Here is a 12,415-nt window from a genome sequence, read left to right as displayed (position 1 = left end):
CTTACAGAGAGTCTTATCATACAGTCACCATATATTTTTACTTCTCATATGCCTCCTTAGAATAGTTACACGCTATTTTCTCTTTCCAAAAGGGATCTATGCCATCATATCCATCCCAGTCCTCTACAGCAACTGTGCTACAATCGTGTTGAAATTGCAATTGCTGATCAGCATCAACAGGTTTGGGGGGCACTTACCTGTTAAATCATAGAAGTAGGAAATCCTGTTGGCAAGCATAGCACGCTGACAGCCAGTCATACTGTATCCCAAAAGCTCTTCTGGATCTTGGCTAAGGGCTTCGGCAGCTTCTGACCCACTGGCACCAATCCATACACCTGTGTCTGTGCCACGGAGGGTGGCCGGATTAATACCTATGGGGATTGGAAGGTAGATTACAGTAAACATAATGAGGGGCAAACTGCGGAGATACCAGGTACACTGGTACCAGTTCAACCAAAACTACTTCTTGTCCCTTTCCGGCAGCATTGTTCCCTTACCTTTAATAACCTTTTATCTGTTTCAACTGCCAACCTTACATGTCTTACTTCGGAGTCCATCAGAAGTTTGGTATTGGCTTTTGGCCAGAACATACTGTGCCCTGACACAGGTTTTCAGCCTAGCTGGGCATTGTTAGAGTCTTGTGTAAAAAAAGTGCACGGACTATGAAAAGTACAAACGCTGACAAGAGAAGCTAACAGCTAACTACCAGTACAGAGAAATGGAGCAGACTGAAGGGGAGAAAAATCATAGCATCTGGAACGTCATGTGAGCACATCAATATCTATCTCCAGCCCAGATCTGGAGTACAAGACAGAAATGAGAATTCTTAAGCACAAAAATAGCCAGCAACCAGAACAAAAAGCAACTTTGCTCTAAAAAAACACCACACAGCAAGGTCAACTGTCAGAAATCTCTGCTGTTTCTTCTCTCTGCTTCAGGTGTCCTGGAGATAGACAGAATATTCAATCTCCAGACAGAGTCTCAGAAGCAGAGAGAAGCAGAGAAGCAAAAGTTAATTTCAGTAAGTCACAGAATGTTAAAAGTTGGAAGGGACTTTAAAAGACCATCTGGTCCCAACCCCCACTGCCACAGGCAGGGACATCTTACACTAGACCAGACTGCTCAAGACCTTATCCAAAATGGCCTTGAACACTGCCAGGGTTGGGGCATCCACAACCTCCCTGGGCAACCTGTCCCAATATCTCACCACCCATACAATAAAGAATTTCCTCCTCATATCTAACTGAAATTTGCCCTCTTTCAATTTGTAGCTAGTCAGTACTAGTGAGCTGGTTCCAACTTTTTCCCCATGTGCTTATGTTCTGACATGAAACTGATTAACACGAAGAATAAATTTCTTGGATCAGTGGATAAGTAACTCAAAATCCCAAAATACTGGCAGCAGTAGAAGAGAGAGAGGCTCCTGTTTCTGAAAGCACACTTCCTAGGAAAACCTTCTAAAAAACCAGATCAAATGCTACAGGTTTTCCAAGAATCCGGCCAATAGACAGAAATACATCAGGCCATCTGTCATTCTTTTACATCACAGATGAGAATTCTAATCAAGTCATCCTTCTTTTCCTCTTACAAAGGAATTATTATGGAATGTTAGGGTAGAGCAGAACATAGAAAAGCTCCAGAACTGTTGACTGTTAAAGTGATTCTGTCATACCATATGATGCAGGTACAGATTTGCTGACAGTCAGCAACGATCTCCTGGTTTGCATTCTAGAGAAAACAGCTTTATTCTAACCCTTATACTGGGATCTGGAAACCTCTGTACCATGTCTTGGGTCTCCTCTCTAATGTGATGGCTTTCCCTTGTTAGAGTTCTCATCGCACAGGTGTACAGCTGCACCTATTACACAGAGACAATACAGCTTAATTCTTCCTCTTCAGTCATTCATCTACTTACCTCCATCCAAAATTGCTTCATAAGAAACTTCCAACAGCAAGCGAAGTTGAGGATCCATTGTATGAGCTTGTTTGGGGTGAACCCCAAAAAAAGATGCATCAAATTTGCTTATGTCCTTGAGCTTTCCATTTCTCTTAGGCAGTCCATAAATTCCTGTGAGGGAAAATTTGACACCGAGTCACAAAACACATCAATGGTGAAGCAGCTACAAGCTGAGACACAGTACAGAAATGACCGCAGCTGATTTTCAATTACATATGAAACCTCACTCCCCTGCGCAGTACCCAGAGGGGTTGCATGACTATCTACCAACCTGCCTCACCTGGAAACGAGAATGCTGTATTAGCAAAAATAATTGTAACTTTTAGGACTCTCCTGGATATAGCAGCAAAAGACATCTATCTAGTTTAACTATTTTTGCTTTGGCAAGTGGTACCAAGCACATATAGTCTAAATCAGTGGTTCCGGTCAGTCACCATTTAGAAGAGAAACAAAAGCTGCTTTTGACTTCTGCAAATCACTAGCTTGAATTGGGTAGATATGTGCCAAACACTTCAAAAGGACAATCAGACAAAAAGGAACATTGTAAAAAGTCATAAACCACACAATTGGAATCCCTGTGCTACTTCTGGACCCAGCAAAATGTCAGAGCTGTCTTACTGTCACAGCTATCAAGAGCAGGTATAGGATTAATGTTGCCTAGCTGCTCTGTCAGAATGCTCCTGTATTTGAAAGTAAGCTACATATTCTTTATTAGCTGCTACTGCATAGGACATAACATTATAAAATGGATTGCGTGAGACCTTCATGAAAGTACTCTGTTACAGAATTTCTTGATGATTTATCAGAAGTTAATTTGGGTCTGGCAGGGTTTCGATCTCATAAAATCTCTTTTCATAGGATAATTCCTCTAAAACACTCAGAACTCAGGGCTCCAAAAAGAGGGACAATAAGCACTCACCTGGTTTCCACCTCCGATCATCCTCTGTGACCATATCCACTCCATTAAGCAGGTTCTCCCAAAACTCTTGCAAGTTCTCAGATTCTGGCAGCTTTCCTGCTATGCCTGCAATCACCACGTCCTCCATCTCTTAACTTCACCCTGTTGCTGAGATCCACAAAGCAGTAAGGCTAGTAAGATTTCACACAGAGGAAAGTATATGTGCCTTGTCCTCCTGACATGTTGTGACAAACAAACGTATTTGCAGGAACACCCACACAGGAACAGCCCATGGAATCTCTACTACTAAAAAAAAAAAAAAAAAACAAAAAACAAAAAACTCCCAACTAATCAAATGGACCATAAGATCCATGCGATTGATAAGGATGAAAAAAAATGATCCTGAAGGAGCATCAGGCTCTGAGAACCACCAGTTTCTACATGACAACCAGAAAATGAGTAAGTCTACCTCTACTAAATGCAGAGCCTCTCTGAAGTCAGCAGAGAGGAAAGATTAACATGCTGGAGCAGAGGTGGGTGGAGAAATTATGAAATACACATAGTAAAATACATAATTACAAGGCAAACCTAACAGGTAGCAAAACAAGTTCTACAATCATTCCAAAGTTAAATCCTAACTTAAGAATCAATAATCAAAAGATTTGTTGGACGTGAAAAAAAAACCCCAAACAAACAAAACTACAAAATTGCACAAAACCACCCCCTCCAAAATAAACAACACAACCCCTAACCACCCCCAATTAACTCTGAGCAAACAAAAACCTGACGAGAAACCCAAACCGTACCAACCAACAAAAAACCAAACAACTGCCCCCCCCCCCCCCCCCCCCAGCAGAGAAAACCCACAAAAAGCACAAAGATTACAGTACAACTTAGCATAATTTTAAATGTCAACACCAAAGAAGTAAGTTCTACATCTAGAGTGTTTCCTAACTGGACCTGCACTGCCACATGTTTAGAGAACTGTGAATGTGGAACTGACTACACATGATAGAGGCTGGTGCTTTAAGATAAGATTTGGCAGAACAGATCTGGAATACAGACAGGATGAGAAACTTCAGCTGTTGTCCCAAGAACTTTGCATTCACGACCCCAGTCTCAAATATCACAAGAGAGCATCATGCTGCATAACACAGCATGGCAGGCCACCTGTATCAGACCACAGCACCATATACTACACCCCTTTATTTTCTATTACAGTAAAAATATATTAACAACTGAGTAGAGAGGAAGCAAGTTAACTTGATGTTTCAGCTAAATTCAAATTATAATTTCAGATCCTAAGTAGACAAGTTAAAGGAGTAGGGGAAATACCCATATATATGGTAGGGTTTTTTAAATTTAAAAATTAAATAAAAGTATGGCTGCAGGAACCAGAGATAGTATGCATTAACAGTACTTTCTTAAATAATCCTTCAGGTAAGTAGAGGCAAAATATGCTTTTATGTGTGGGATTTTAAACAAGTAAAAAACACAGAGAAAACTAGGCATTCAAACAACTACAAGTCTGCCTTGACAACTTTGAAGGAAAAAGTTTGCTATGAAAGAGCTGAAGTTTGACTTCCATCATGTATCCTACATTCCATCCTACATAGTGGCATGCAGGCCCATTGCTTAAGTGCCACTGGTGGTTTATCATCTTCTCCAAAATACAGCACTAATGGGTACTCTCTGATGAGCACTTAATGGCTGTTTTTCCTACCCAAGATGTTTCATTTGGGCATTCTTTTGCAGCCTCTTTCGGGACTTCCTGATGCTTTTGAGCAAGAAACAGGCCCCTCTTCCATCCACACATTACATTGCTCAGGCAAGGTAACACTTTCCCATAGCTGCATGAGATTGCTGGGGTGTGCAGAAGGAAAGCAGAGCCCTCTGCACAGCTGAGGTGTAGCTCTGCCAGAACATAACACCACAGAGGCTGCCTGATTTATTCACCCTTCTTTCCTTCAGCAGTAATCTTGATTCAGATCTGTGGAGTAACTGTGGAATTATGCAACACCTAACACTGAAGCAGAAGGGATTATTACTTCACCCAGTCCATTCCTTCTGGGACGAGAAACAGAAGTGCTCTGAAAAGGACATCTTAGATTTCTAGGTCTTGTACTAAACACCCAAACAACAGAAGGTCTATTCCACTCTCGTTCATTTAAGAAAGGAAACACTAAGGGCCACGTTGAGCAAGGCCCTTACTGAGAAACTAGTCCCCAAAACTTAAGTTGGTATTAACAGGCCCAGTTCACTCAGTGCTGAAGAGAAACCTCGCAGTTTTTCCGCTCACACAAAACTAGTAAGTCAGTTTTACTACTGGCCTCACCACTGTACCTGTAAAAACCAACCAAGGGCCACAACTCTACTACACTTTCAGCATTTCTGTGCTGGGGCAGGGAAAGAGAGATCTTGGGCACAAAGTTTACAATTTAAGCTTAAGATATGAGACATTAAAATGACAGTTGCTCCTTCCCATCTCATATATCTTTCCCTGGAGTATCACGAAAACTCTATCCAGGTACAACCAATTGATGAAATGTTCCTTTGAGACAGTGAAGTAATGAAATTCATCAGCAAAACAATTTTTGCCAACTTGTTATGAATGTAGTTGAGCAAGACTATGTCAAAGGTGGAGAAAAAGATGCTGCAGTAATCAAAATCAGAAGAACAAGAGCCACAAATTAAAAGATTTTAATACACAAAGAACCAGAAGAAAGATTTAGACTTGCCACAAAGAGTTCCAAATGCATACATCTAAGATAAAATACAAATTATGGATTAAGCAGCAGACAGCAGAGAGGATCTGCTGTTGAACAAGAGTGGTCAGAAGAAAAGTCATTAATATTAAGCCACCCCTGATTAAACAGTGATTAAAGTAGCTGTTACAGCTACCAACAATGTTTTCGGTCTTCCTTGACAGAGAATAAGCAGGTAAACCATTTTAAAGTTGATTGACTTTGCCCCCAAATGGTGTACTGCATTATTATTTTACTTTATTAGAGACTTGTTTTCTGTAGAGCATTTTTTGACTATACAGTAACACAGTACATTGACAGATTTTCAAGTATAGGGCATAGCACAGATCAAGAAAGAACATTTATTTCTACAGCTGCTTTAATGGAGATTAGACTACAGCAAACATACAAACAGACCACTTCTGCTACCTTTGATGAGCAAAGTGTTCAAAAGCAACAGGTCAAAACAGGAGACGAAGATAAAGAGGGACAAACAGGAGTCTTCCATTTCTTAAGGCTGTATTTGCTGAATCCATCTAATATCCTAACATCCTTCTTCCTCAGTTTATGACACGCTTTTGCTTAAATTGAGTTGTGTGAATTTTCCTCAGACAACTTGTGTTTTTAATTGAGTGGAGAGAAGCAAACACACCACAGTCAGCCTTCCCTCTCTCTGCCAAAATAGCAGTGCAGTAGACACCTCAGTTAAGCCTAAACTACCATCTCACTGGATTTGCACAATATTTTTTAGCAATTCTACTGTGCTGCTGACTCATTCAGTTAGTGACTAGTAATAACTAACAATCCTTTCTGGTATCAAAGCGACTCTTAAGTTGAAATACTGTTTTCTATTGCATTTAAAACATTTGTTTTTCAGTCCCTCACTAATTTGCCACAAAAAATTAATCAAAAAAGTATTAATCATCATTTTCCACCATCCCTGGCAGATGTACAACTTTTTTACAATACTTTTATCTACTGTTTCCATACAGAAATAACCCTCTGACCATTAAGCATGTAAGCTTACAAAGGGAAAGAAAAGCCAAAAAATCCCAAACCAAAACCCACAAACAAACAAACAAGCATGTGAAGGTAAAATCTGATTTCTTCGCCCGCTCATACCTGACTTGCTAACCACTGAACACAAACTTACTCTGCTGTAACTTGTTCACTAGGGTTTAGTGAAGGAAGGAAGGGGAGAAGGAGGGAGAAACAGCTGATCGCAAAGAAATGACAAATAACCCCATAATCTTGTTTTGCCTGATGCACATTTCCTTTTCCTAGACAGGAGCAATATATTTATTTCATTGTTATTTTGATAGCTGTCATCGTAGTGGGACAGAACCCTTAAAGTCAGCTCTGCTACTGTTTCTAGGCAGACTAAATCTTCTTTTTTTTGGGGGCTCTCATTGTAAAATGAAATACTCATGACTCCTCCATAGCTTTCTTCAGCACAGATATTAACGAAAGGACTGTTTTCTTTGTTTTTCATATGATTATATCACAACTCAGGTTTCCTAATCGCTGACTATCATTTCTAGAATTTGTAATAAAAAACTGTCCTTACACAGAAACTTCTCTTATGAAGAGCTATAATGCTTGCCTCCAAAAGCCCCTTCACAGAATAGAGGCAAACACAGTCCAGATTTCATTTTTTTAAAGCATTTGGCTACCATCAATCTGTATGTTACAGATTGAGTTTAACAAAGACCTTTCAAATGCCTCTGTTTCAGGTCTGTATTTGTCCTGTCGACCACAACACAAATGAAAAACAGTAGAGTGTGCTCATATTTAAAACGCACTACTTAGTTGGAAACACAATCTGGTTCAAAGCTGTTACTGGAGAAAATGTAAGTTAGACTTTGCTCACGGAATCAACACAGCTTGGTTGATTCCCAAGTGGTCAGAAACTACCTGTATAAAAATCTAAGTCCCAAGTATGACTATATCATGTTTGCAAAAAGATCTGTTCATAACTGCCCTCATTCTCTGAATTCACCCATTAAATGTAGCTTTTCACAATGTACTATTATTTTCAGTTTGTTTCAAGAAGGGTAGAGGCTGCAGGAAAAGCCGAACCCTTTGCTCATGTAGCCTGAGGTTTCTTCTCCCATTTTTTAAGACAAGACATGCTCCAAAGCCCCCAAAGGTGGTCCAATGGAGTATGCAAGTTAACTTAGACAGCCTTAGTACTGCCTTTTTAAATTTAAGCATCCAAATAAAGCTTTTGGCTAGGAAAATATGCATTCAGTATCTTATAGGGCCGTATACCAGGGAAAGAATGTGGAATAAGAACCAAACAGGTACAAAAACAGCCAAAGAGAGATGATCACGGTCCTGACAGAATCGCATCATCAAATCCATACTGGTGTACGATCACCAGGGTACCTCGTGTGGGCCGCTGGTTTATACCAGTGGGAAGTGGGAAAAAATAGTTTAGCAGCATACACGGCACGCTTTTTCAGATGGATTCCCAGAACCTATTGGCCAGTCTTCTTTCACAATAGCGAGCGCCGATCTCGTCTTGTACAAGCTTCTTCAGCTTGCCACGACCGTGCCTTCGCGCTAACCCGGGACGGCGTGGAGAGCGCAGCGCCGTCGTCCCGCTGCCCGGGCAGAGCGGCCCGTCCAGCCCCGGCGCCCACCCGAGGCAGTGCGGTGCTCGGCGCCCGAGCTGCGGCAGCACGAGGCCGCCGAGGCCGCCCAGCCCCGCGGCGGAGGCTGCTCGCTCCGCGGCGGGCGCGGCCCCTCGCGCAGCCGCTGCCGCCGGGCGCGCGCCAGGACTGCGGGCAGCGGGGCCCGGCTGCGTCCCCGATCCCGCTCGGCCCGACGGCGAGGGGTCGCGGCTGTGGCGGCGGCACGGTCCCCGCCCGCCGCCAAGATGGCCGAGCGCCAGCACCACAATGCAGCCACCTTGCCGGGCGGGCGGAGCAGGAGGCTGCGGCACGGAACCAGCTGCTGGCGTGGGGGGGGACTCTCCCCAGAACGGCCGCGCTGGGCCACGGGAGAGCGGTCCGCAGCAACAGGGCGCGGCGACGGCGGGGCCGGGGAGCAGAACCTTTCGGTCCTGGGGACCGAGCCCGCGGGGCCCAGCCGAGCCCGCGGAGCCTCATCGCCCACCCGGCGAGGAGGGCAAGATGGAGCCTCCCCGGCGCACCCGCGGGGAGCAGCGGCCCGCGGAGCCTGGAGCAGAAGCTGCCGCTCTCCTGACCGCGCCGCACCCGCTGTCCCGCCGATACCTGCACAGGTGCGGATGGCTTCGTGTAAGTAGGACTCTGTCGTCAGCTCAGCGCGGGGTCGGGATGCTGCGGGGCGGGCGCTCCGGGTGGACGCTGCGGCGACCAGTGCCGAGCTGCGCACGACCGATACTCCACTCTCTCCTCACTACCTCCCTCTAGCTCCCACCGCTATTTAAGCAGTCGCCACCTCCGGCGGCCACGCCACATGGGCTGACAGTTTACTCCTCGCCGCAGTCCAATGAGAGCCGGGGCAGGGCCGCCCCGTGTCGGACCCGGGGTGATGCCAATCCCTACCCGCCGGAGCCGCTCCACGGGAGGAGGGGACTCTGGCTAGGCCGAGGCGGACACAGGCGGGCCCCCGTGCCCGCGGCACTGGGCCAAGCTCTCGCGCCCCGCTCCGCCCCGTACTGGAGGCCGTGGAAGGCCGGGAGCGCCTGGCTTTGGGCTGGCCGGGCCGGGGACGAGGCAGCGCCGAACCCCGGGGGCGCGGACCTTTTCGTGTCCCTCTCCCACCTCCCCGCGGGTAGGTATACTGTGGAGGGTACGGCCGCGTCGCGCCGGCACCGTGGCTCGGCGATTGACGCGGAGGATCGGCGGGCGCCGGTCCAAGCGCGGTCGGATGGTGCAGGGCCCGCGCGCGCCCGCGGCGCACAAAGGGAAGGGACGCGGGGCCGAACGCGCAATCCCGGGACGGCACCCAATACGGAGGCGGGGACACGTGGGCGGGGGCGCGGCCCTGCCAATCGCGGGGCCCGCGCGGTGTTGCTAAGCGATAAGGCGATGTGGTGAGGGCTGAGGGGTGGCTGGGCCGCCGGCTGAGCGAGCAGCGCCCGTCCTCGCTCTGCCGGCGGCGGCGGTCGTTCACCCCGGCGGAGCGCGGTCCCGGGGTTACCACAGGGCAGCAGGCACGCCGGCCAGGGATGCGCTGCCCCGTGCCCAGGCCCGTCGCGCCGCCCTGACTGGCTGCAGCAGAGCGAGTCCGGAGGCGGGGGGCGGGCGCCAGAGATTCCCTCCCCGCCGTGCCCCTCGTACGCCTCCCTTCCCACCGACGGAACGGGGCGGATCGCTCTGCGTGTGGGCACCTTTCATCCACTTTCCCTGTAACTTGCACTCCTTCGGTTAAACCCGAACAGTGGCGAATTTGAATTTTCTTCTGTATTGCCTACGACTGCCACTCCAAAACAAAAAAGCCTTTCGGTCGACAAATATGGGCTTGAACACGGGGATACAAGAAAGTCCCTCCCCCGCCTTGTCTCTCGTCCGTGACTTGAACTGGCTCTGGGCAGAGGCCCCGCTCCCGGTAGCGCTTGCACTGCCACTTCGCAATACCGCTCCATTTAGACCTTCTCGGGGCAGACCTTTTGCTTTTATCTATATATTCCTCAACAGGTTTTTAACCCTTAGGTAAGAACAACAATAAATAATGTCCTCTTTTACCTTTTCAGTACTCTGTGATCTGCCTGGATTCTCTTCTTCATAGACATTCCTTTCTTTGTACAATTCAATAGTATCCACAGTAGTACCTTGCTGCCACTCTTCTCATCTGGTTCTTAAGAATCAATGCCCAATTTGTTAAATATTTTGGTCATAAGAGAAAATATACGAGAATTTTCCTGCTATATTTAGTACACCTGTATTTAGCACAACCTCCCCGTGCAGGATCCAAGCAATATGTTAACGTTACTTATTATTATGCATATTTTGTTAATTTTCATACTTACTCGCTATGTTCTTAGAACTACTCTGAAACAAATGTACTGAACTACTTATTTTTTTCTGCCACAAGTAAAATAAAGTGAAACAACCCAGCTATCATCTTTCCTTACCTACAGTTGACTTAAGGAAACCTGTTTCTCAGGGAAACTGAATAAATTAAAGCTGCGTTACTGGCAAGAGGTCTGCATGAACAGGCATGCCAGGTGACATGGGAGGGGAGTAAGTGGGACACCACACCAAACAACCACAAAAAAAAGAGAAAAAAAAAACCCAGAAAACCCTCAAACAAGCAAACAAACCAAAAAAAAAAGCCATGAAAACCTGCATACAAACCTACACAGAAGCATTTCTGAAATCTACAGCCCATCACTTTACACCCACGGTGTAAGGAATAAAGAGAAATGTTTTCCAGGTTCAGATGCAGTATTACAAAGATCATGGAACAAACTGCTCTTCTACACTGCTTTTGACATGTGCACAGAATCTCATACCACCGAACCATTGTGCATCTCCATAGGTCAATATTAAACATGGAAACAACAAATTTTTTTTCAGGATGATCTATAGCTATTATAAAAATTGGAATTTACACATTGAGTTCTAGAAATAACCAGAGTGCTTTAACTGGTGTGATCTGGGCCAAAATTCCTGTAGTTGTTAGAAACCACTATGCTTTGTGCTACAGAAAGAGCTCATTCAGGGCCTGGTTCAAGGGAGTGCATCATGTTGTCCTGGCTCATGAACAATGTTGAATCAAATGACAGGATTTTCAAGTAATGAAAAGATTTAGAAAGAAGCTCACAAGGTCTCTCAGACCTTATATTGGCTTAGTAACATCTCATGAAATTTCTTGCAGATTTAGCATCCGATTATAATATCACTGTACCTTTGCACTAAAGCAAAACATTTTCAGCAGGTAGTAAAAAATAATTATTCATATTCTCAAACGGATTACCACCACATTATCAGGTGCTGAAGAGAGCACCTCTTTGCAAAGTGTATCAGGAAAGCATTTCTATAATAAAATGCTCCAGGAAAAAAAGACGCTCATGGGTAAGTAGCTCTCTTCCTTCGTTTATCCTTTTTAGATTTTATATGTTTAGCAGTAACTGAGAAGTATTATTCACTACAGTGAATACCACTTGCAGAATCACAGAATCTCTTAGATTGGAAGGTACCTCTTGAGATCACCTAGTCCAAGCCCTCAACTGAAGGGTCAGCTGGAACAGGCTGGCCAGGCCCACGTCCATTTGGGTTTTGAGTATCTCCATAGACAGACTCCATAACTCATCTGGGCAATCTCTTCCAGTGCTTGACCATCCCCACAATAAAAAGTTTTTTCTTGAATTTTTCACGTGCATTTCCTTTACTTACAGGAAAGTTCATCTCTGTACTATCCCAGGACAGCTCAGCATTACTGGAAATGCTACAAAAATACACTGATTACTTGTTTTAGTGTCCTAGCATGTTCATTACTACATAGCTATATCCTTTTTTACATCACAACTTGTTCAAGTTTTCTTTTAGTTTCATCTGTTTTAAGACTTACTTCTTACAATGCGTCTGTATGATTCTGAGTATATGATTCTAAGCCATTAGCAGTGTTTCTCACTGCTTTAAAGTCCATACAATCTCTTGTCAAGGGAAAATACAATCACTGGTGTGACAGTAGAAATTTAATTTTATACTCTTTCATGCTCTCAACAAGTGGAAAGAGCTACAGAAGATGAGAAATAATACAGACTCAGATGTAATCTTTTTAAACCCCTTTCTTTCAAGTAGAGAGAAAGCTGCACTGTTGGGGTCCCTCCCCTGCCATGGAGCCCTGGGAGAGGGGCCCTGAGGGCACAGACACGGGGTT

The 12,415-nt window shown here is 45.1% G+C and overlaps 1 protein-coding gene across 1 annotated transcript in view; it reads right to left on the bottom strand.

Annotated features, from left to right (window-relative positions):
- FASN (fatty acid synthase) overlaps nt 1–8,927 on the bottom strand; it is a 41,954-nt gene extending 33,027 nt beyond the window's left edge. The window contains exons 1-4 of the mRNA XM_048323704.1: nt 8,839–8,927; nt 2,877–3,023; nt 1,916–2,068; nt 198–371 (exon numbers count right to left, since the gene is read on the bottom strand). Of these exons, the coding sequence (XP_048179661.1) occupies nt 198–371; nt 1,916–2,068; nt 2,877–3,003 (454 nt within the window). The 5' untranslated portion in view covers nt 3,004–3,023; nt 8,839–8,927. The remainder of the gene's footprint in view (nt 1–197; nt 372–1,915; nt 2,069–2,876; nt 3,024–8,838) is intronic.
- Nucleotides 8,928–12,415: the final 3,488 nt, after the last annotated feature.

The sequence above is a fragment of the Corvus hawaiiensis genome, chromosome 19 (genome assembly GCF_020740725.1).
Source record: "Corvus hawaiiensis isolate bCorHaw1 chromosome 19, bCorHaw1.pri.cur, whole genome shotgun sequence".
NCBI classification, from domain to species: Eukaryota; Metazoa; Chordata; class Aves; order Passeriformes; family Corvidae; genus Corvus; species Corvus hawaiiensis.
This window is presented reverse-complemented; position numbering and strand designations above follow the sequence as displayed.